The following is a 24,969-nucleotide window of genomic DNA, read 5'->3' as shown; positions in this document are numbered from 1 at the left end:
CACATTTAACACTTCAGCAGAACGGAAAGCAAAGCAAGTCCCTTTTCACTGGCCTTGATTATGCTGTTATTCAGCTTTTCTCTACGTCTATTCCTCTGTCCAGTACAGCAAGACAACCTGTCTGTTGTGAGCTCAGTAAGGAGGAAAGAGGAAGCTGCAGCCAAACAGAAACCTGCACTGAAGCGAAACCAGTGAGCAGCAGCCTGCATGCACCAGGAGGCACGCTGCTGTCTCCACTTCGTGAAAATAAGCTGGTAAGACAGATGGACATACATAGATGGATGTAACTAAATGTATGTGTGTAAGTATTTTCTTTTCACTTGACAAGTAAATCAATCCTCACCCACTGTAATACATAAAATTAATCTCGCCATGTATGCTACATACAGATTAGAAGGTACTTCACCTCAGCACTTCAGAAAAATGCCCAACAACCATTTAAAAACCTAACACATCAATACGCAACTATTCATAAAGCACAGCCTAATAAATACGTAACATACGTACGCCCGAAATGGGTGTGATGTGTGATGCCCATGGGATCCTTGATTGCTTTTATCTTCCCTACCCCTGGGCCAGTGTCGTCTCTTTCTAGTAGCCCTTCCTGGCTGTATGAATCAGCTTTGGCCATGACTTCTAAGCTACAGGCTTGCTGGCAGCACATTGCAGGAACAACTGGGACCTCACGCTGTGGCTGAGCTGTAACTACATCAGCAAATTAGTTCATTTTGAAATGAAAACCTGATTCTTTCTGATTTCATTTCCTAGCTTATTAACAATGGCTCTTAAATGGCGTTCATCAATTATTTTTTACCTACAGTAAAGGCACTCTAATTATTCTTAAATCTGTCCTTGTTCTTACCAGCAGCAATGCCAGTTTAACAGCAAGATCAATGCATGCTTTGTGCACACCTCCCTCCAGTGGACACAAAGCCCCAGAAAATAAGAAAAGTACAGCAAGGCAATTTCTCTAGGAAGACACAAATATTAAGGATAACTAGTAAAGAAGGAATGGTGCCCAGCTGTCCTTGTAACATCAGCTCAAGATTACCAGGAAAGGCAATGGAGATCTAGTGAAATGCTAAGAATTCAAGAGACAGGAGACTAACTTGAGAAAAAAATCTTACTGGATTTCTAAACATTTATTTCATTGCTAAGCAGAGGCCTCTAACAACATAGTCCTAGAGATTTATTTTGTGAACCTTAAGGGGGTGGTTTGGAGAGAGCAACATGTGTCATAAAATATGTTTCAAAAAGCTATCCTCCTTGAGAAAGCCCACTGTAAATTTTTCAGCTGAAGGTTTGAATCAGCTTCACTGCTGCACAGTGGAAGCAGGGACCACTTCAGTGCCCCAGCATTGCTCTTGGTGAAAGATAAACCCCATCTAAACAAGACTGACTTGACTGAACAACATGAGCATTTAAACTGGTGTAACTGCACCAGCAGGGCTCCCCCTCTGCAAGGAGAGTGTATAAAACTGCGAAGTATGCTAGTGTCAAAACCGTGAGAGTGCAGCTGCATCCAGGCAGGGGTCGGCACAGGCCACAGCCCCAAGGTTAGGACTGTCCCACACACACTTGGCAAGCAGCCAAGCAGGCCCATCAGTGGCTGTTCCCCAGCCTCTGCCATCTCCCTTTCCTTGGTAGCTCTGTGGCAGGCAACCCTGCACTGCTACTGGGGTACAGCATGGCACTCCCCTACACACCAGGATACAGGGCATCACCATGACACCATTGGCATTCACTGCGGTGCCCGCTCACCCATTCCACTTCCAGGAGCCGACGGGCTGTCGGCAGCAGGGCTGTGCAAGGAGAAAGGTCCTTCGCACACTGACAGCGGCTCCTGGCACCCCTCGTGATGCCCCCTGCCCCTCCGGCTGCTCCGCGGGAGGCACAGGTGCCTGCAAAGGGCTATGCCCCGCAATCCTTTTACCCCTGCAACAGAAAAGGGTTAGTGTTTCTGAAGTGCCTTCACAAACTGCAGATGGATGCTTACTCTAAGCACACATCCGTTCCAATGAGACCATACAGAAAACAACCGTAACACACGTTTCTCTGTGAGAATCACAGAACCGTTTAGGTTGGAAAGACCTTTAAGATCATCGAGTCCAACCGTCGAGCATGCCCACTATACCATGTCCTGAGGTGCCTTGCCTTACGCGCTTTTTGGATACCTCCAGGGATGGTGCCTGCACCACTTCCCTAGGCAGCCTGTTCCAATGCCTGACAACCCTTTCGGTTAAGAAATCTTTCCTAATCTCCAGTCTACACCTCCCCTGCCGCAACTTGAGGCCATTTCCTCTCGTCCTATCACCAACGAGCAGGTGAGAACACCACGGCAGCACCGCACTTGGGCGGCGCAGTCAAGAAGGAGGGGAACGTCGTGACTCGGCAGGCGCGCTGCCGGCGGGCTGCCCCCCTACGGGAGGCGCTTGTGGCCTCTCCCCCGCGTTCGCGGTCGGGCCGGCCCCGCCCGCCGGCGGCACCTCCACCTCGCTCCTCAGAGAGGGAGGAGGAGATGGTGGGGGGGTGGTGGTGAGGTACTCCGCCGCGCTGCCCTCGCCCCGAGCGGCGGCACCGGCCGCCCCTGCCCTGCCTCAAGATGGCGGCAGGGCGCGGAGCCAGAGCAGCACGCCGCGGGCGGAAGTGGCGTCAGCGCGGGGCCCCGCCGGACGCGCGCCCCACCGGCAGCCAGGGGGACTCCGCTCCACTTCCGGCGCGGGGCAGGAGAGCCGGCGGGCGGGGAGGGCCGCTCTGTCAGAGAGTCTCTTCTGCCGCGGCGGACTCGGGTCCGCCTCAGGCCGGGCCCCTCCGCCCCGCTCCCGGGCCGGGCCGCGCCGCGCCGCGGCGGTTCGGCTGGGCCGCCGCGGGGAGGCGGGCGGGGAGGGCCGGGGGCGCCTCACAGGTGCGAACGGCGTCGGGGCGGGTCGCGGCTCGCTGAGGGAGCGGGGTCTGCGTTGCGCGGAGGCCCCCGCGCTCTGTTGCGTGCCTGTGCTCGGGAGGTGCCCCGGCCGCTGCCCGCCCTGCCATGACCCGGTGGGCTCGCCGAACCGGCCCTCCCGGCGAAAAGGCGCTGGATGCGACCCCCTGGGAGGAGATGGTGAGCGGCCCCGAGGGGCGGGAGGGCCGCCCGGCCCCGCTCTCCCCGAGGACGGAGCCGGGGAAGGGCAAGAAGAAGAAGAACAAGAGGAAGAAGGAGTATCCGAACGAAGACGTGAACGGGTTTGCGGCGTACCTGAAGCGGAGCTCGCGGGGCGGCGAGGCGGCCGAGGCAGACGGCGCCGAGCTGCAGCGGCAGGTAGCGGTGGCCTTGAAGAAGGACAGGCGGCGGGAGGGGAGGAGGCTGAAGAGGCAAGAAGTGAAGAAAAACGCCATGGTGAGTTTCGCCTTGAGTCGCGGGTGTTCGGCTCTCCGTGGCAGCTTGTTAGAAACTTGGGAAGAGCTCTGCGCGGAAAACGCGGATTCCTCGTTCTCTGCCGGTGCTGCCGGCAGGTGGTTCGGTGAGGAGGCCGAGCGCCTGACCCGCTAGAAGCGTAGTGTGTGCGAAGTGGCGCTTCGAGTTGATAAAGTGGACTTAAGTACCTCAACTTTGACACAAACGATGAATTTCAGCTTAAGTCTTAGCCTTCAGCGTGGCTCTTCGGTTCAGCACTGGTCTTGCTACCCTTTGATGAATTCCCAGCCCCTCTTCTCTCCTCCTGAAACTATTTCAGTGCATTTCTAGGTGTAATTCATCAGTACAATGTTCCTGCTGTTTTGGGCCTCTTTCTGCAGCATCTTCTGCTTGAGAATTGGAGTGTGATCTCCAGCAGACTCCAAGACTGTCTAAAAGCAGTTATCTCAGCACAAACTTAGCCATTCACCATGAACTTATGCTGAATGTAATCTGGGAACATAGCAAAGAGAGTTACTGCTAATTAGTCTGAGAGAGATTCTTCATGAGTAAATTACAGGACTAGAGCAACATTGCCTGTATTTACCTAAGCGCTTACTGCAGTAATACTTAAAGAGCTTGGGGAACTGTGCTGTAATCAAAATCAAGTATCATCATTCATCCAGGGCACTCAGTTGTCAATGACCAAATAGCCCGTACGGTGCGTTGTTGGTAAAAGGAGAAAAAGTACCCATAACAATATGGTTGAATGGCATAGACCACTGACAGTTATTTTGTGACAGGCTGCAATGTCTCTTTTGTCTAGCTATTTTGCCCCGAGGAGAAAATCCCTTGATATGTTTGCCTTCTAAAAAGCCAAAAGGCCTTATTAGACTGGGATTTTCAGGTCTTTGAGTGCCATTCACAGATGCTTGTCTTTTTATGTTAGAGTAACCTCAAATCTCAACACTAGAGATACGTATCTGATAGTACCCTCCAGGTTTCAGCCAAGAGAAATAATGGTCTAGTAAAAGTCTACTGGCTATAGGTGATAATCAGATAGTAGGAGTAAGTGAACTCTTTAGTAATGTCACCTGTAAGTGCTGTTTTTTCCTTGTGAACTGTCTTTGAAAATGCATATAACTTAATTTTTATTTTCAAAGGTGTGTTTCCACTGTAGAGAACCTGGCCATGGTGTTGCTGATTGTCCTGCCGTACTGGAAAGTCAAGATATGGGTACAGGAATCTGTTACCGGTGTGGATCCACAGAACATGACATCAGCAAATGCAAAGCAAAAATAGATCCAGCAGTTGGTATGTCTCAGAAATTTGTATTTTTCAAGATGCTTTGGTCTATGAGTTTTCTGACTACTGAAATACAAGCTTTGTGTCTTAGTAATTTAACTGTTCTGAGGAGGTAGGTTGATATGTTTAAAGGAATATAATATTTTAACAAAGAACCTAACAGTGTAAGAGACAGTATAGTGATTATAGTATAATAGTATAGTAAAATATTGTCGTCATAGTGTATTCACAGTTGTCTGTGACTTTACAAAGTTTTTAATGTGGATCATAAACTGTGTGGGATTTTGCAGGGGCATTTCCATATGCAAAATGTTTCATCTGTGGTGAGATGGGGCATCTGTCAAGGTCATGTCCAGATAATCCCAAGGGATTGTATGCTGAAGGTGAGTGTACTAAAACCAAAACACATTTTTCATACTTGCCTGATACGGAACAGAGTAACATTGCAAGCGAATAAACATCTGGCTGAAAGGAATGTCTGAACATCTTCTACTCTTGGTAAAAGCAGACTAATTCTGGGGAATTCGGTGTTAATATTGATTACCTAGGGATTTCTGTTTTAACTGTAAACTCAGTGTTAAACAACGAGATGAGATGCAAAGTATGAGAACTTGCTTGTGCTTGCAGTATCAAGAGGCATACAAAGAAACAAAATCATAATAGGCTGCATGTATGTAGTCAGTGTGTGTTTAAATGTACACGTACCAAAGTATGTGGTAAAAACATGCTCTCATGCTGTAACTTAAGACTTTGGGAGGTGTTCCCACAGAACAAGGGCTTTCGCTGGAAAGAGGACATTTTCAGTTTAAGTGACTTCAATGAGAAATGTGATCTAATTTGAAGATTTCACTCAGATTCTGCTCTGCCTGATACCTCTGTTGGCACTAACAAGTAGCATTCTGTCTCCCAGTACAAGCTTGAGGTCTGGGCAACTCAAAAGGATGATCTTACAGCACAGTTAAAGTGGAAGAAAAATCACTTTCCTTTCAATGTTTGGATGATGAGTAGAATTTATAGTTCACATCTCAGTACCTGCGGTTGGATTGCCGGCCTCTCAAGAGTGCCTATTAATTTCAGAAGTTCCTTTGTGTATGAATTTCAGCAGAATTCAGCTTGTTTCTCAGAAAAAGAGCTTCCAACAAATCAGAAATATTCAGCATGTGGTGACGGGAATTTGTGGTATGTGATGCTTTACAGAGCAATGTGATTACCAACAGCTCTGTCTGTCCATCAGAGACAGAGGAAGATGTCTTTGCAGGCTTCCAAAGCTGGCTGCGTATCTGCTCCACGATGTTACGTGACTGTGCCAAGGAGTGCAGACCCGTCCATAGGGACATTTCCTTATCTTATTTACAGGTTCTCACTACAGATAAGTGGAACGAGATTTTTCAATACACATATAAGAGCAAAACAGCGTAGGAGGGTTGTTTGTGTTTAGGGTTTTGGTTTGTTTTATTTTTCCCCAGATGAGTAACAGCTTTCGCTCTTAACAGGTGGCGGCTGCAGGCTTTGTGGCTCTGTGGAGCACTTCAGAAAAGACTGTCCAGAAAAACAGAATGCAGGTGAGATGCAGGGGAGCGTACAGAGTGGAGTTTGAGTGCACAGTTGAGTAGTCTTCGTTTACTGCTTCATCTGACTTTGGTCAGGAAAAAAGGGTTTGAGAAGAGAACGTGCAAACAGCAAAGGTGACCATCCTTTGGGAACGAGTGCTTATATTGAGGGGTATGTGGAGGAGGCATTAAGTTGCAATGCAAAACTTGAACTTTCCATTAAAAAAAAAATCTGGCTTGTGGGTTTCTGAAGATTATGTGAGCTAATGTGTATTTGTTAGCCACTATTTATGCTGCTGTTCACAACTTTGCAGCTGTAGAACAAAACTGGTTTCTTCTTTTTGATTTCTGTGTGAAGTGGTGGAACTGAATATAGTGTCAGTTGCAGGGTGGTGGTACTGGCAGCTTGTAAAAGCTGCATGTGCAGGCAAGTGTTCAAGTTATTCAAGACAGGAGAGGAAGAGGAGACAGGAGATCTGTCCAGCTGGATTCACCGGCTAATAAGCTGCTTACTTACACGTTCTTCAGTTATCTGTGTGGGTGGAAAAATTACATGATATACAAAAAAAGCTGTGCTAAGGAAGGCAAAAGCATCAAACAAGGTACGAAGAATTATTCTGATGCTGAAGTGGTGACGCATTTGTGCATTTTTCTGCTTCGTTTGTATGGGTTACAGAACATTCGGGTTAGTAATATGCCACTTTTGTGGAACTTATGTAAGAAAATATTAATGCAGGCAGTAGAGACCTATACTTTAGCCTTTTTCTGTATCTGATCTTACATATACGGTATTGTTGCATCCGAGACCATATGTAACATTCTAGATGTATGCTGCTTTGCTAGTTTAGACCAAGTGAGATTGAGTCTTAACTGGTATGACAGAAGTTTCTGATACGAAAAGACTTCAAAATTTCCCCAAACTCATCAGCCACAGCAAATTTTTGGGCAGTGCTCACTCAGATGACTGCTGAGTTGAAAGCCTGTAACGTTAACGTAGCCTGTGTTGGATTTCTGCACACCGTATCTATGGTAAACTGCCTTTGTGTGGTTAACACTTTTTGTCAATCAAAAACCTGTACAGATGCCGTAGGAGAAAAGAAACATTTGTAGGGAACGGCATTGCTCAAACTGGGCCAGCTGTTACCAAGAAATGGCAGTCTTCAGTTGTTAGTGCAGTCCAATGCAAGTCTTTTTGCTCTCTGGCAGTAGGGCTCTAAATTATGTGTGAAGCAGAACTGGAATTTTTTTCTACCTTTTTTTGAGAAGTTCTGTGTCCATAATGAAGACTGACAACTGCTGTTTAATTTCCCAAGGGACATCTTAGTCTTTACACTGATGTTTCAAAACTAGTATTGCTGGTTAAAAATAGTTGAATTAATTGGAACTGTGACACCATTGGTAAGAATTGTAATATTCTTTGAAATCAGTCTGCATCATGCAAAGTACTATTAGACTAGAGGAAGGTAGCTATGGCTGGCAAAGAAGTTTAGGCACTACAGGTTATAATTTCTTCAGGGGCAGTTATTTGGCCTGCTTTACTGTACAGAAGTTAATCCAAGTAAACATTGATTTATCTGTGTGATAGTCTTGGTATGATTTGATTTGTTGCTCTCAAAATTAGATTGTCATTCAGAAAAGAAATACAGTTGGTTCACAGTGTTTTCTCTAGGAAGGGGGTGTGAATTGGCCTAAATAGCATTTAAACAGCAAAGGGATGATGTTGATTATACGCAGGGATGCGAGTTGAGAAATGTACATTTTGCTCTGTTGTGCCTCAGGCTTAGTTTTTTCATCTGTATAATAGAGAAGGTCTTTCCTTTATATCGAGAGATGCTTGACATACTCTGTAATCTTCATCGTAAGAGTTATTTGGACTTAAGTGAGAGCTAATATATCATCTGCATACTCCTTGAATATTTCTTTGGACAGTCAAATAGCAAAAAACATGTACTAATAACTTCTGAACCCTGACAATCTGCATGGGGGAAGAAAGGGCGTTTACAAAACACAATTTGAAAAAAAAATAAAATTAAAGTTGTGTAAGGAGAGTGGGCTTCAGAGCTAGAACTAAACAGACAGGTCTTTGGTGAATTAATGGCAGGCCTTTTGCGGGCCAAATCTTCCTCAAATGCAGAAGTTTGATATAATGGTAATGCTTAGCCTTTCCATAATCTCTTGTCTCTTGCTCTGCAGATCAGGTTACCGTTGGGCGATGGGCCACTGGAATGAGCGCAGATTATGAAGAAATTACAGAAATGCCAAAGCTGCAAAAAACAGAAGTGAAAGTACCCAAAGTTGTTACTTTTTGAAGGCCTCTTGGCTCTAAACCACAGTTAGCCTGCACTGCTTCACTCTGTAGTAGTGACTACACAGAGTGGATTGCTGGTTCCAGAAAATCAAGGAGACTGCTGCTGCTAAATAATTTTTTTTTTGTTCCCCCTCATTTTTCCAGTTTGCCTCCCAAACTCACCGAGTTTACTGAAAAGTTGGGAACAAGAGAAATACAGCATGTGTATCTTTTATTTTTACATATCTCTGCTGAAATACAGCATTCCCTCCTCTGAAGAGGGAAATCGGCTTCTTCTCATAACAGGGATCTGGTTGCAGTAACCAAACAGGGTATGTGCATTTTATCATGGGGGTTTATGACCACTGGATTTCAGTGGTCAGTATTGTTACCTTAAAAGTGCTGCTTTTACTTATCAGAGATGAACATGATCATGCTGATATTACTAAGAGTATTTCTCTATTTCTATGAAAGGTATTGTGGGTATTTTCTAAAGAGTCTTTTTGGGTTCTGGTTTGGTTTTGCCTTCTCCTTTTAGAAATAATTGTTTTCTTGCTCTGTATGTGCCAGCTTGAGCAGTCCTGTGGCCGAGTAACCAGGTAAACTCTGCAGCCTGTAGAGCTGGGGGGTGCAATTCCCACAACTCATGGTAGGTCAGGTAAAATATGTACATGCATTAATGTGATTGTTTATGCATGTTGGATTGAATATTTGTTGCCTAAGAGAATACTCCTGAAAAGAGTTGGAGAGCAAGTGAGCAGCTTGCTTAGTTTCTTTACTTTTTTCAAGGAAAGTGCTCAAAAATCTTCAGTGTTTGTATCCCTTGGTGAGTTGGGAATAAACTGTGCTTTGTATTACACATGCCTGCTTAATGGCAGATTTATTTATTTTTAATGTAGACTGCAGCCTGAAAACTGCAGCTGTAGAAAAACTGGTAAGTATTAAAAAAAGTTACGAAACCTACTCAAAATGGAGCTCCTGCAACAGCTCTCCCAATACTGTAGTAATTCAGTTTATGCAGCCAGCGGTGGTAGGCTTTCACTTGTGTCTGATCATCTCACCTAAGATGAACAAGGAAGCGCGATGTTACTGGAGGAGTGCACCTCGAGCTCATCTCGCACACGGTGCTTCGTTCTGAACCGTCGTCTTGACACGGGTGTGGGCAGGTGCTGTGCAGGGTCTCTGCGCAGCGCTCCGCTGTGCTGTGTAGATGTGAGCCTGTGCCCCTGCACCATCGGGCTTCTCAGTCCTCTACTGCAGCTGTGGTTCCCATCAGACAAGTACGGCACTTCAGTGTCCCAGAAGTCTTAAATGTGCCTTCTAAAAACTTAGCATGCATTATACACTAATAAGCAGCAGTCCTTAAGGGAAAGCTACACAGTGGTAAAGCTACTGCTTCGGAAGAATTAGTTTACCCTTCCAGTAAAAGTGTCCTAACGGTCTGTATGTTGCCTTGATGAGAGCACAGAAGGAACACCAGAGAGCAAACTTGAGCTCAGAACTGGGTTTTGAGGTGCTTAGGACCAGCCATGGAAACCATAGGCTTGGAATGTACTTTTCTTACAGCAAAAAAAAAAAAAAAAACCCAGGAATTTAACTGTGTGGATATATTTTATATTTGTATATGTTAATTCTTTTTAATAAAACACTGCTAAAGAACAGAGTAGTTAGACCTCTTATTTTAGGTTTCCTAGTTCTACTCTGGATACAAAGGCACATTAGGTTGACTAAGATAGGGCATGTATATTGCATTTAAAATAATGTGAGCACACATTTAAATGGGGAAGAGGAGTGGATGTGGATAAAATCAAGGATTAACTACAGAGTTTTAATTAACAAGTGGATTAAAGCTCAAAGCAGTATCACTTTAATGTGGACATTTTGCAACAGACATTTATCCTAGCTTAGGAAGTGTTTCCCTTTCTGTTACATGAGTAAGTATATTGTTTAGAAAGCATCTTTTTAGATCATTTCCTGTCTTTAAAACCTTGATATTGTAACATGTTCTTTTACCCATAGGAACTTGAAGCTGTGTACTTTGACTTTCCTTGTGGTAGCAATACTTCCCAGATAAGGGGTTGGTGTAGACTCTGTGTGTGTGTGTGTGAGTTGTGGTTTCAGAGCGCAGCCTCTCCTCCTGAGGAAATGGCTGCTGCGGATCTCAGGCTCTGAGTAAGACGTGGTCACCCAGCTGTGCTACTGCAATCTTGAGGCAGAAGCCTCCCTTTGACAGACTGCTAAGTTAAATGGTGTACGACATGTAAGTTGGAGGAAGAGAAAATTCACTGTTCCCTTCCCACAGCTGATCATGTCACTTCTCCTTGGCACAGGGGACTGCTAAAACCAGGATGACTAAGGCGGCAGTTGTGGCAAAAGAAATCCCACAAGAAGCGGTGGACTAACCTTTGTTCTCAAAATGGTGGAGCACAAAGCAGGGTATGCTAGTATCCAGCTTGCCCACCTTCTGAGCCTAGCCTTCTCTTCAAAGCAGTGATGCAGTCCTCCTTGTAGTGTTCCTCTGGAGGTCAGTGCGCCTAACAACCATCCCTGGATCACTTGAGTTTCATACCTGTTGCTTTGATCCATGTTGCACTATAAAAATACTTCTTGGGTTCCTACACCTGACTACTGCTCTTGTCCTCTGAGAAGAAATAATGGACTTCTTCAGACTTAGAAAATCACAGGGTATGGTCTCTGTGAGAATTTCAGTATAAAGGCAGCAGCTGTTTTCAGGTAATCGTACATGAGCTGGATGCATGTACCTCTCCCTCTTGTCCTCTGCTTCAGTGACTGCTGAGGAAAACGAGGCACTGAAATACTTGCACTACATTGCTAACCTGTGCAGCTGTTTTAGAATCTTCAGTAACTGTTGGACAAAACTACTTGTTAAATGCACCCACTAATCTCTTTTTAGATGATTTCACAAAGGTATGTGTAGTTGAAGAAAGTGATTTGAAAAGCAGCTTTAAAAGGTACTTCATGTAAAGATGGATCATGCCCACAAATAAATTTTAAAGTTAGGCAAATAATTAGACTTTAAGCAAAGTTTGTGTGCCAGAAACCTGAATCTCCTTGTCTTAGAAGTTGCATGGAGGTTGGTAAAATACAGTCCTTGGTCTATGTCAAAAAGACTCTCTCCCCCTACACCCCCAACAGTGTGTGGTGGCTGCATCCAGAACGTGGCCTGGCTTTGCAGTGCTTTGTGCTACAATGGCCAAGGTCTTCGTGTTGGGGGCAGAAGGCAGAACCTCTCGTGTAGGCATGAGCTTGGCAGAATGCTAATATTTCAAAAATGCCAAAGCATGTTCTCTGGATAGCCCTTGCAGTAGCCCCACAGCTGAGCTCAGCGTGTCTGTGGCTCTAAAGTCAGGTTATAAACCGTGCTGTATAGGAAGCCTCCCAAATAGCTGGTAAGAAACGCTTGGTGTGGGCAGCATTTGGTCTCTTTCTCCTTGATGTGTCACGCATGTATTCAGAGCTGAACATTAGGTGTCTCTGTTCACTAAAAATCGGGACCACAGAGACATACCTGCCCACTCAAGAGCTTGTCTGCCATCATCTGCACACAGCAAGCGTGGGCAGGAGTCGGAGAGCTGAGCTCCTGGCCCATGGAGGGGGCCCAGACCCTTCCGTTGCCTGCTGAGCCCGGAGGAGACGAGCAGGGCCTCAGCAGTTTTCACGCACTGGAGGGGGCTGCCCTGAGACTGCCATCCTCACTCCCTAGACGGAGGTATTGCACCTTCACACGATAAAAATGATGATCCAAAATCAGGATCTGGATCTAGTCTCTCCTCCAGAGCCACAGACCAGGACCTGCTTTACTTTTTTCATTACTAGGGCAAAGGTATGCCTGTGTTGTACAGCATACAGTGGCCAGCCTTTGCTAGACATAGAAGACAGCAGCTGATGTCACTAATGCTTTGGTTCAAGGCTGTACCCAAGCTAAACTAGTCTTGTTGAGAGGGCAGGTGATTCACAGTGCTAGTATACCCAGAGAGCTTCCAGGGCTCCAGCTGGTGTCTCTTCTGCTGTGCTTGGTAGAGATGCCATATGCAAAATGTGCAGGCATGCTGTAACCTATAAATCACTGATGAAAGCTTTGATCTGGTTATAGGTTAAATTGAAGATGTGTTTAAGTGAGAACTGGAGGAGACCCCTAGAGCTCTCGCTCTACCAATTACGAGACTGCAGTAAGATAAAATGGCACTGCTACAGTTCACGTGCTTTGATCCTCTTAACACCCCTGCATTCATGTTACAATCTAACTGCTGATGATCATACTCGTTTTTCTGAACAAGGCTCTTTTGAGCAAACATAAGAGCAGAAAACAAAGTAGACACACCACAATAAAACCTCTGAAACCATTCTCCCTTTTCATCTGTGAGGGAGTGGATCCAAGAGTCTTACCGTTCTGCATTTATTCAATGCTAGCAGAGCAGTCTTGCATAGAACTCTCCAGCGGGAGTTCATGGCACTTCTGTAAGAGGCCAACAGCCCCCACCACCACTACAAAGCAGTCTTTCTGGAACAACATCTGAAGCCATTCCAGGGATACCGTAATAAAATTTACAATGGATTTGTAACCTCAGAAACAATAATTTATAGGAAGTCACAGATAAACTACAAGTATTAACAGGTAAAATACAAACATTATCAAACACTAACTTACATGGGGTGTAATCAATTTATAATGGGTGCGCATACCCGCACAACCAGGTCAGAGCACTGGATAAACTACTTAGTAGCACCACTACTCTGCAAATTACACAGGGTGGTATTTACTGATTTAAAACTGACTGGGTGCCATTAGGTTCAATATAACATTAAAATAGTGAAATAGTCTCATGAGCTACAGTTTTACTGGGCCAAGTTCTGCCCCCATTTATACAAAATTCAGTAATGCAATCAAGAGCAGAATCTGTCCCTTCATCTTTTTAAAATTAAAAATTGAATTTAGGGCCTAAGGCCTAATCTAAATTTGATAGAAAATGCTTGTACTAGATATTCTCAAGCTCAAGCCCAATATTGGCTACATGATCCAAAGTAACTAACCTGTAGAAAAATGACCAACAACACATGCAGGAATTTGAACGAGTACTGCTTGATAACCTTTAGAGGTCTCTTCAGAAGTCCATTTTTAACTTCAGTACTTGCTGCCTTTCAGCTCCAAGAACTTTATACATTCCAAAGCAGTGTCTTCAATGGATTTTGATGAGCCAGTAAGATTTGCAGCTAAGTAAGGCATAACACCTGATGTCACTTGATTGAAGTAACATACCTGTTTAAACAAAAATAAATGAAACAAAAAAGCTTACAGATTGCAATAGTTAGCTATTTTTTGCAGAGCCTAGATGAGTATCAAAGTTTTCATGGATGCAAATAGAAACACATAGTGTTTCTGAAACTGAAGGCAATAATTAGCAAAAAGAGCATGCCTTTTTTACAGTACTTTAGTGATCTCAGTGTCCTCACTACTGCCAGGTCCTCAAGCAGCTGTAGGTAAATGTACACAGCAGTGCAGCAAGAAACGTCACATGTAACCTGTTAAATATATGTGCTTTATGAACAAAGCTGTTGCCTGAAAAAAGAATCCCAGCCACCAAGAGTTGCTGAATGTTTTCAGAAATGTATTTTCTTAATTATATCCTTCCCATGGAAAAGAACAAAAGAGGAACATTGTCATTGGTCCAGAGATGGGATTCAGATTGCATAATTTCTGACATATGAAAGTTAAAGTTAAGCTTTTAATCTGAACTAATTCCTTGGAGTTCCTCTGTAGTCAGTGAAGAGAGATGGACACCACCAGAGACCAGTTTAATGCACACCTTCTAGAAGTGTATTTCAGAATTGAATGAATGACTCTCTGGAGGTGCCTGGCCATCTCCAGTGCTTAGTTTAGATTTCATTCCTAACATTCAGATTGGCCAAACTTGGGCAAGACAGATTCCACTTTGTGGAGTAAAGAATGTCTTAATAACCACACTGAACTCTGGGGAAACTGACTTTTTTGTTGTATTGCTGTTACTTTTCTAGCGTGTCAGCTCAAATGAGATTACAGGCACATGTAATACTACAGGAAAGGAGACACAGCTGAGGTCTGCAGAACTACTCACTGTACAGGATCTGTTGCTGTCACCATAAATCTGGAATCCGGCACAAAGGATTTCGCTTCTGCAGTATTCTGAAGAAGGTGGCATAGACATGAGGGTAACTGACTTTACAGCTACTATGTAGGGTTCACTGCAGGGCAAGGGGAAGAATCAAACATTTCTTCAACAAGATGTTAAAAAAAGATACATGTAAATGACTACAGAGTATACACAGCTATACCAAAGATGTCATTTTCATATGAAGGCAAACAAGCGCCTGTATGTTTAAAGATACATGTTAAAAGATTCAGCTCTCTTGAGTCTCATTAAGGCTTTGTCACAGACTCCACTCAAGAAGACTTCTGTGGAAAGCCACAGAACAATCACCCACATACACCACCTCCTTTTTTTTATTTATCCTGCTCTCCATGACCCATGTTTACAAAAATAGGGCCCAGGAGCAACCCTTACTAAGAGGTTTTACAGTGTTCCCCAGCAAAGGTAGACATGATTCAATTCCCAGATGTGGGGGGAAAAAAGCAAGCACAGTACAGAATACTGCCTTTTAGAAGCAATGTTCTGTTAACATGAAGAATTACTGAATATAAGAAAAGAAATTGAGAATAAAGAATGATAAGATATGCCAAATGGTCCCATTTATCCATGTTTCATTATGCAAGAACAAAAGGAAATCTAATGAAAAAAAAATCAATGTATGTTAAACTGATCAAGGGACTTTTTAAACCAAATTCAGCAGCAAAATTTACAGATAGAATAAATCTGTCACACTGAGGTTTCAAGAAAGGCCAAGCACTCCCTTCAATAAGACTATCTCCAGATTTACATTAAATGGGATTACAAAAAGTCACTTAAAACCAACAAACAGACAACTCCCAGTTATGCGCTTCAGCATATTGACAGGCCCTCTGGGACATGTTTTTTTCCAAATTGCCTGTTTGGAACTCTGGCCTATTTTCCTTCACGACAGACCACTCCTGAAGAGTCACTATCAAAGAAGCAATACTGGACTACGCTACAAATTCTTCATGCTCTGAATTTACTTAATTGCACCTTCACATTGCAAAACAAATCTGGTTGTGCAAACTCAGGCATCAACACCTGTATTTTAAATCAGGTACTAATCTAATTTCTTAAAAAAGAGAATATCATCTCTGTCACCCAATGACAGGCCCAGATAAAAGTCAACAGTAGTCAAAACTGCAGCTCCAAAGTGGTCACAGTTAAACTTGAAATTGCATACTCACCTTGGCTTACAGGGTTGCCTTTGAGACACAAGAATCACAAAGTCTCTGGGTTTATGGTCAGTCATGGGTGGAGACGTAACATAATATATTTTCTCATCTTCATTCACAGCCTGTAGGACCTCACAAGTTCTGCAAATTCATTTAACACACACATGCAGACCCTGATGTATGCAACAGCATCTTTTATGAAAAACACAGCACAAACATATATTCCATCCTAACATTAAGCCTACAATTTTCATGTTCAGGCAGCAAGGAAGAGAGAGGAACACAGAGTGAAAAATCAAGGTTTTCTGCAACACCTCTCTGTCCCACAAAATTTTTTAAAAGTCCTGCAAGGTGCTGGAGCAATGTCTTAAAAGCGTATCTTTTGCGTATTGTCGATTCCTGTTTGGAATGACATTAGCTTGCAAGCTGTAATACTTGCTGAATGACCAAACATTGTCCATCTCACACACCACAGGAAAGACAGTCAGGAAACATTTGTAAAATTTTATTCAAAGTTGTGTTCTACTCTTTTCAGATGGGACCACCTGGATAGGACACACTCTTTCACTGTCTTGGAAGTACCGATCGCTATCTCTGAGTTTTCACTACAAAAAAAAAGTCATAATTTTCCTATACACTAGCAGTAATTGATTTATTTAATTTCAGCTTCTACTGCCTTAGCAATAAGCACTGCTAAGCCGGTATTCCATTTTGACCAGTCCATCAGGCTTCATGGTAGTCATAAGAAAGCTGAGATTTTGGGCTGTAGAAATGGAAAATCAACATAGTATTTCTTCAGATTTCATTTGTTACAAGCCATAAATTCAGCAGAGAGTGTAAATTTTCAAATATCCCTAAGCTTTCCCTTTCACCCTCTGATAAAAATCTTTCAGGATAGAATGACTAATTGAAAAAAGCTTCTCCTTTAAGAGAATATTCACCAAATCAAATTAGTATCATATCAACTCAATTGTCTCTAATCATTATTCTACACAAGGTAAATAAAAAAAACCTCAAACACCTTTTACAGCAATTCTGAAACCCATTCCAATTCAGATACACTCTATAAGAGGTTATTTTTCTTAAAATATGCATTTTGAAGAATGCCATTTCCTGATTTCTCACTTTGACTGTATGATGAAGCTGAGCATCAGTGTCCCAAAAAACAGAGACATAAAGGAGTCCACAGCTTTGCCTTACTTCTTACAGAGAGCATGCACAATATACCCACCTCAGCTTATATGCCACTTACTGAAGTTAAACCTTTTAACATACACATGTCTAGGCATGGAATTGTGTTCATTTTAGAAAAGGGTAACCTCTGTCCCAGCTCTCCCTTCTGACAGTCAAGGGCAACTGTATTTTAAAATCAGACTAAGGAGAAATTAAATTTTATTTTTAAGGTAAAAAACTCAATCCATACTTTGACTAATGAATCTTTAATGTCAACTTCTTACAGCAATTTCTTCTTAATTAGGTAGAAAAGTGTCAACATCTCAAAAAATATTTGTATCAGAAAAGGTTAGTTGTCAGTGAATTCAAACAGTCTTAACGAAAGGTAAGTTCTTACAAGAAATGTTTGTCCCATTGTTGCCGGAATGTGAAGTCAGACAAAAGGGAGAAAGCTAGATGTGATGGTATCTGCACTTGCATTTCAACTTTGAGTGACAACACATCACCCTCCTCATGAGTCCATATTTTTATCTGAAAAAAGTGAACAACATATTAAAAACAAAGAATGTTTACTATAAATATTTTAACACTTATAAATGTTACACGTTTAGGACTTAAGCAGATTTTCTCAGGAGTACCTATGAAACTATATCTGACAGATGAAAGGCAGATGAGTATTCCAGATTAGTCTTACATTAATATGCAGCACAATGTAAAATAAAGTACACTGATAGCATAGTGACATCACACAGTTTTAATTACATCTGGTTAGGGATAGCTGAATTAGCTTGCAAGTGGAACTGAATGAGCTAGAGGCCACTATGACCTCTTTCTCACACTATGCATACATAGTCTCTAAATACCCTTCACTCTACAGGTGCCTTGGAAAAAACTGAGTTATTTTACTGTATTTTCTTCTGTCAGGACCCCGTAGATGTCATCACTTTCATAAACAACAGCAGATCCACTGAGGAATGAAGGTAAAAGCCTCTTCTCAGCCTTTCTATAGAAAGTCTTCTACAGGGCTCAGTTCACTAACTCCAAAAGCTAATGGGGCAACCTGAGGACCTCAAGCAATTCTTTTTGTGAATTTGGCATAGTGATTGTTGACTGGAGACTGGACTTTTTAGACCTGGGCATGTTGGTACCAGTCCAGAATTCTGCCATTTTCATTACCTGGCCCTTGAGCCAGGTCGAGTTACAGAAATACAGCATAAATATGGGAGAGCAAGGAAAGGTAACATACAATTTATTAGGAAGGAAAGGAAGAAACTTTATTAAGGTAGGTTTATGTAAAGTATCTAAAGGTGATGGTTACCTAAATCTTTCCAGAAATTTGAAACTACAGAGTAGAATCCATTGGATGTGGCACTGGTGAGCAGGAGCAAGCTGGAGTGAGGCCACAGTAGATGAGACGAGCATCCCTGCAGTATGTGTGAGACTTCATCAAAATAAGACAAACTAAGCAACTGCCCTCCCTGCCATCTGGATTTTGGAACATATCCAGCAATCCTGCACATTGCAGCTTTGGGGAGCTTATCTGGAGACATCCAAAGGAGACCAGCTTTTTACAAAAGCACTTTCCAAGCTTTAAGAGGGATCCTTGATCCACCTCTCCAACCTATGCAGTTCAGTAGCCTGTCTTTTATTAGTAATTAGTAGAGTTCAACTACTTCAGCTCCCTTCCTCCATGCAAATCAGTCACACATTGGCCCATACCCCCATCCCCTAAAATGACTCAACATTTCTCTTTCCAAAATATCTTTTTTTTTCTCCTCTATTCTTTACTGTGAAGCAGAGCACCTGGAGTTAATGATATATTGAAAAACTATTTCAAAACATAGTTTTGACTCTCTTGTCCCACATTTGCAGTATCTTGTCTTGATTATTTTGGGTCTATTTCTAGTCATAGGCCTAAATTCTAACATAGAGAATTCAAAACTAATAACCTGCACATAACAATGTATATACAATGCTTGCAAAAGAAGGGCTTGCATGTTCCATAAACCCTGTATAATGGAAGAAGATGGGTAGAAGAGAGTGCTTAGAATTAGTGGACTTTATTCTCAAATTTTAATCTGATGTGCTAAATTGCTTCTCAAATCCTAGAAAGGTTTAACAGATTTTCATTTCTAAGTGATACAAAATTCATAAGCTTCATCATCTCTGTTGCTTTTTTTTCTCTATCAAAAATTAACAATATTTTAGTTAATGAAGCATTTGTGCAACAACACAGATTTTGTATGTTTTTGTATTTTAATGTTTTGAAATAGGAAAAAAACCCCAACATAATCCAGCAAGCATCTTGCTGAAGTAAAGTTTGGCATAAAACAAAAGGCCTAAGAGCTTTAGAAACCAGCTACAGGATGCATGGATCAATATTGTTCTAAGGCATAGAAGAGAAATCATGTTGTCTTAGGAGTCTTCGAGACTTGAAAAATCACAAAACAAAGTTGGAGGTGCAGCTGTTAAAACATGTCTCTGCTAAGTGAACATTGGCAAGGCTAGATTATTACTATAGGCCTACAAGTCTTGTGGCTCTACGTCAAAGAGCTCACAGTGCCACTTTCTACCTTCAAAAACTGTCAATCAGCTTGGGGTCATTCTAGTTCCAGGGAAAAGGGAACAAATCCTGTGCATACAGAGAAGCACATGCTGCTTTGCAAAACCTACTTACTAGAATATTTCATCCCAAAATACAGTTCAGTCTGATGTTTTTGACAGTCTCCTTTCCCATAGTATGACTGCTTTCAGGCAGAGCACCAATCAGCACTACTACCTGATTCCTATTTGTTCTTTCAGCCTCTCCCCAAGAAACCATTTCGTGGACACTGAAGAGATCTGTTTGACTGGAGATGCTGCTATCAGTGTCTATCAGAGAAGGCTAAGTAGTTGTTCTGTGTCTACGCCACTGTATACCCTAAGTACAAGAATCAAGACCTTGTGCACGAGTGCAGAAAACATTAAGACCAGTATGATGTGCGTGTGCTGGCCTGCAGTGCTTAAAGAAAGATGATGTCATGTTCTGAGCTAGATACAGTTTCTTAAGGGATACTCCCTTGTGCTCACATTTGCAAAACTGACAAAAGTGAGCGTGTAACAGTGACAAGTGAACCAAACTAACATTTGCCAAGACACTAAGTTTCATGAACTGGAGCTGGCAGAAAGCCTTCCTTGGAGCTGCATCTATACCAGCATTTAGGGACTTGAGCACACATCTAAACTGGACAGGAGGAGCTGTATGGGTAAAGTCCAAGATAGGTTTCATTCTCACTTTCTTTACCAAAGAGCAAATCTGATCCACCTAGTGTATTAATTTAGAGGTAAGCATACAGTCACATATGGCGACAAATGTACCCTCTGCCTACTGCTGACATCCACACTTTGTCAGCAGTCTACTTTGTGCCTGCAAGTAAATACTATATAAGAAAGAAGACTTCCTAATGGAATAAATGGTACACAACAACTGAAGCAGCCTACAATTGTAAGTATGGTTTGCTATCACTGTTCACTGCATACATCCTTCCAGAAAAAAGAAGGTAGTGTGCTACCCTGGATCCCTGCCACTTCTTTAAGGAATATCTAGTGATTAACAATGCCAGATAATGCAGAAATGTCCAGAACAATGGCTACTCTCCACCCATTGACAGCATCAGTGTGATTTGCATTCTACATCCTGCCTGAGATTTTGCTGGATTTCAGATACCTACTTCAATTAGGTGAAAGAACAGCTAGAAAAAGCTACTCAAGATTTTCTACCAGATAAGGCCTAAGTGGCTTAGAGGCAGATCTTACTATCAAGACTATTTTAAGATATCCAAAAAGGGGAAAAAGTTCCAGACTCCAGTAATACTGGAAGGTACCTGGTGGCTTGCTGAGGGAGAGAAATAACATCTTGCTGGTTTAAAATGTCATCCAGAAAGTGCATGGGTTTTGTTACTTTGTATGAAGTAATTTCTTCACAACATTTGGTGCTGGTTCTATTACAGGTTTCAAGCATTTAGGGTTAAGAAAGAAACTGAGATTGTGGCAGTCCCAGTGGATGCAGAAAGGAAGTTTCACATGGATAATAATACAGTTTTAGCAGAGGCTTGAAAATAACACTTGATGTTTCAGTCTGATTGTTCAACTTGCTTTTTCCAGCGTAAGTGCTGTCTGTTATTTATTTGGCACAGCAGTGTTTACTGTAAGTTATTAACCACTGGAACAACCTACACATGGAACTGGAAGATTTGCCATCACTGGAATCCCTTATGATTTATATATCGTCTTACTCAAGTAGCTTATTGACTAGATGCAAGAATCAGTAAGTGAAGTTACATAGCCTGTGACATGCAGGAGATCAGACTAAAAGATTGTAACAATCTCTTCTTGTCCCAAAATATCTCTGAATCTACATGATCTTAAAGTAATCTGCCAGTCACTAACCATACTTCAGAAACCAAACCTTAACAGATCTCTCTCAATAGTTTGGAAAACATGCTCTGCAACTAGGTTAAAACTCAGTCTTCCCAGCTAAATTGCTACTGGTTTTCTTAATAGCATCTTCCTATCTTGAAACTGGCTTACACAAGATTCCTTATTGATTTTGAGCTTATAACACTGACTGATAAACAGAGAGGTGCTTTGCTTTCAGGCTTTTGTAATTTTTTTAATAGAAAAAGGGCAGAAAGAAAAACATCTGAAAGGAAAAACGTGCATAGAAAAAGAGTCAAGTGGTCTTCTGAGAAGACAGAGACTGAAAAATATGGTATACAAATTGCTGCCACCTGCCAACTGGCAGTGTCCACTTGGAACTATCACAAGATAATGCCTGCTACTTAGAAACATCTCCCATGCTGCAAAGCTGGTAAAGGCAATATATTACAGACTGTGGCACACATTTTGCTTATCACAGTGACATGAAAAGCCCCACAGATTGTCAACGGCACTGCCTAAACAAAGAAGTCCAAGTTTGGTGTTTTGGTGGAATCAAACAATTTGGCAAAACCACAGAAGCAAGTCAGTTGTGGCAAAGAAAACACCTCACAGAAATGAGATATGGATTTGTCCGTGTTTTTACAATCTCCTGTGTGCTGCTCTACAAGCCCAACTGATCAGCTGGTGGCAAGCCCGCCGTTCTGGGATCCCAAGTCCCATGTTCGCCAGGCGTTCAGACCATCTTAGAAGAACTCCATGGCACTTCTAGGTTGCACAGCACTCTGGACAATCAGAGGTTGCTTTGCAACACTTCGGGGAAACTCTGGGAGTTTTGGTTTTCAGCCTTAGCCACAGTAAAAGCAAACACTGCCAAGCCAATGTATTTATTTACAAATGTAAAACATTGCTTTTCTCCGCCCAACTCTTATGGAGAAACATAACTAAAGTGGCCATGCAGCTATGCCACAATTATGCACTTACATCATCCAGTGTACTGGTTATTTCCCATCCTGGTTTCGCTGCTAGGTGTGTCAGTGCAGCTATATTGCTGTAACTCACATATGCCTGAAATGCAAGATACATTTCTGAAAATGAAGGGGTAAAGGTACATTTCACTGAACATTGCAGAAATTAGATGCTCTTTTTCTATCATTACCCCTCAATCGCAAACAAATGCCATTGTTTTTCCCATAAGTGTTTTCCTTCCAGAAAAACAGTCCAATATTTTCTGAATTAAATGCTTTCAAAAGCTAGATTATGTGCTCACATGGCTGTTGGCAAAACAACCCTAATTAAACAACAACAAAATACTACTTTCGGCTTCTCCAATTATAAAGCAGTGCAGAAAAACTGTGACCACCAGAGAGATAATACGGGTAACCTCTCAGACCACTAAATTAATGGTTTTGTCCATCTTCCTCCTAAGTAATTAAAACCTACTAGGAAATTAACCTCTTCATTGCTATCAAGCTGCAGTCTGTCTTGGCAATTGTTTTACACAGCAGGCTCAGAGCAGAGAAGGTACAAATATATCCATTATTTATGGTTGACTACAGTGGATGGAGTTCTCATTAAACCATTGTATAAAGAGAATATAGCCTGAGAGTCTTAATGACAGGGTTTAATTTAATATTAAATAAATCTTAAGTAAGTAAGCCATTTTTATCACTGTGTGCATATTTATTGTTTCGCAGAAAAGAAATGCTGCTTCAAACAGTGAGATGCCACTGTTAACAGCAAATAACTTCCTGCATTATAATTCTCAATTATTTATTTTTTCATGTAATGGAAAAAGACTCGGTAAAATTTCTGGGAGCCACTGGGACCTTAAATGCAATGAAAATTTAACTACAAAAATTTGACACTGACACAACATTTAGGGTGTCTATAAGTCCACCTAAACTCAAGTTCATCACTATTCATTTCATGACACAGGCACATTACATTCTATAGCCTAGCATGTCCAAGCCAGAAACACGTACCCCTTGATGCAGAGTATCTAGGAATGGACATATGTTTTCACCTCTTTTTCCTGTAGGAACAAAGTTTACGCTATTTCACTGTTCATCTGTTTGTTGGTATTGCCATGTCTCTTGCCCCACTTTTAGCATTTACTAAATGGTCTCCTCACAGCAATTTTTGAGAAAGTCAGTGGCTGGATAAAGGAAAAAAAAAACCCAACCCAAAACCCAAACTAATTCTCCTGTAGGAGAATTCAGCTTTTTAAAAGCTGGGGACACTGGGATGTAAATCTGCAGAAGACATTACTGCTTCGCTGCTTAAGGGACCACTTCTTAAAGGTGTCTATCTTAAAGACATTTTTTATGTTTTGTACGAAACTTACTCTTAAATCAATAGTGAAGCAGCAACTCTCTTTTTTCAGAACAAAAAAAAAGGTTCATCTTATTACACATTTATCCATTCTTCCATGACTATCATAATGCTTAATACAGAAGGTCCACTTTGGAAACAGATACAGCCTGTACAACTGTTTTACACACCCAAAAAGTGTATAAATACACACATTTTAAGCATGGAGACAATAGGGCAGGATCTACAGATTACCTGGTTGCTTCTCTCCCAGGGATCAGAAGATTTGTCTTCATTAGCAGACAGCATGCATTTTCTAAAACAAAATTCAAAAGAAAAAAATAGCATGAATTGGTTCTTTACACTTTCTTCTATATATACTAGAAACAATAAATTCCGTAGGCTGACGTGTCTTCTAAATACTTTACAGGCATTTTATAAATTTCTGGTTGCAAGACAGGCCTTTTACTTCCCAAGAAAGATGGGGAAACAAAATAACCTGTAGAGCAAAGTATTTTTGAGACAAGTAGCCTCTAATAATTTCAATACAACTCAGGCAAAATTATTCAGAAAGTTAAGCAACGTAACAGTTACGTTTGAGGAGACTTTGACTACTTAACAAATGATTACTTTTTTACAGGATAAATTAAAAAATTAAGTTTTCAAAATCAAGTTCTCCTTGTAACCCAACTATACCTGGCTAGTCGAATTCTCCTTCGGGCAATAGCTCCATGGTATCGCCTCATACCATCCTTTATAAAAAGTAAACCAGACAGTAACACATCTGATTATTTTAGGACACAGTCTAAAAAAAGACAACTAAAAATTATTTCTTACAGATGGACAAATGCCAGAGATGTACTATTAATAAATAAAGAATTGTACTCTGTACATTGGCCTTTCCCCAGATTAACCTGAGCCAGCAGTTTACTTTTGACTTAACAATATTCCCTTAAATTTGCAAAAGCAATCCAATAAAAAAGTTGTATCACAGTTGCATACTCCTAGCACTTTTTGGTCCTAAACCCATGGCAGCTGGGCAGTGCATCACACACATTCTAGTCTTTCTAAATGTGCCACCCACCAAATAAACTATTAATCCAATTCATCGTCATCTGATGTTCAAAGCACAAAGGAAGCATGTAAGAATTCGTATTTTAGTGCACACGGATCTGGGACACAGAGCAAGCACTGTGCAAAAAGATGCAAT

General features: G+C 41.9%; 2 protein-coding genes across 4 annotated transcripts in view; one reads left to right on the top strand and one right to left on the bottom strand.

The window, feature by feature from the left end:
- Positions 1–2,861: 2,861 nt before the first annotated feature.
- ZCCHC9 (zinc finger CCHC-type containing 9) lies at positions 2,862–9,374 on the top strand. Of its 2 annotated transcripts, none has more exons than XM_030004409.1 (6): positions 2,862–2,957; positions 2,990–3,376; positions 4,537–4,687; positions 4,969–5,061; positions 6,172–6,240; positions 8,422–9,374. In XM_030004409.1, exons 2-6 carry the CDS (start codon positions 3,029–3,031, stop codon positions 8,535–8,537), a joined length of 777 nt encoding a protein of 258 aa, XP_029860269.1. In that variant the 5' UTR covers positions 2,862–2,957; positions 2,990–3,028; the 3' UTR covers positions 8,538–9,374. The 2 variants fall into 2 exon arrangements, with proteins under 2 accessions (XP_029860269.1, XP_040976917.1); XM_041120983.1 differs by having other exon boundaries at positions 2,865–2,963; positions 2,996–3,376.
- Positions 9,375–10,113: 739 nt separating this feature from the next.
- ACOT12 (acyl-CoA thioesterase 12) overlaps positions 10,114–24,969 on the bottom strand; it is a 33,652-nt gene continuing 18,796 nt past the window's right edge. For both annotated transcript variants that reach the window (XM_030004407.2, XM_030004408.1), the window contains 7 exons: positions 24,456–24,511; positions 24,015–24,075; positions 22,431–22,514; positions 17,428–17,561; positions 15,870–15,998; positions 14,629–14,755; positions 10,114–13,793 (listed from right to left, as the gene is read on the bottom strand). In XM_030004407.2, the coding sequence (XP_029860267.1) occupies positions 13,659–13,793; positions 14,629–14,755; positions 15,870–15,998; positions 17,428–17,561; positions 22,431–22,514; positions 24,015–24,075; positions 24,456–24,511 (726 nt within the window). In that variant the 3' untranslated portion in view covers positions 10,114–13,658. The remainder of the gene's footprint in view (positions 13,794–14,628; positions 14,756–15,869; positions 15,999–17,427; positions 17,562–22,430; positions 22,515–24,014; positions 24,076–24,455; positions 24,512–24,969) is intronic.

The sequence above is a fragment of the Aquila chrysaetos genome, chromosome Z, assembly GCF_900496995.4.
Source record: "Aquila chrysaetos chrysaetos chromosome Z, bAquChr1.4, whole genome shotgun sequence".
Lineage (NCBI taxonomy): Eukaryota > Metazoa > Chordata > Aves > Accipitriformes > Accipitridae > Aquila > Aquila chrysaetos.
This window is presented reverse-complemented; position numbering and strand designations above follow the sequence as displayed.

Excerpts from the sequence above, each read along its gene's own strand:
- ZCCHC9 (XM_030004409.1), top strand. The coding sequence starts at position 3,029 with ATGACCCGGTGGGCTCGCCGAACCGGCCCTCCCGGCGAAAAGGCGCTG. Across the intron at positions 4,688-4,968 it reads AAAAATAGATCCAGCAGTTG|GGGCATTTCCATATGCAAAA; the intron begins GTATGTCTCAGA and ends GGGATTTTGCAG. Across the intron at positions 6,241-8,421 it reads TCCAGAAAAACAGAATGCAG|ATCAGGTTACCGTTGGGCGA; the intron begins GTGAGATGCAGG and ends CTTGCTCTGCAG.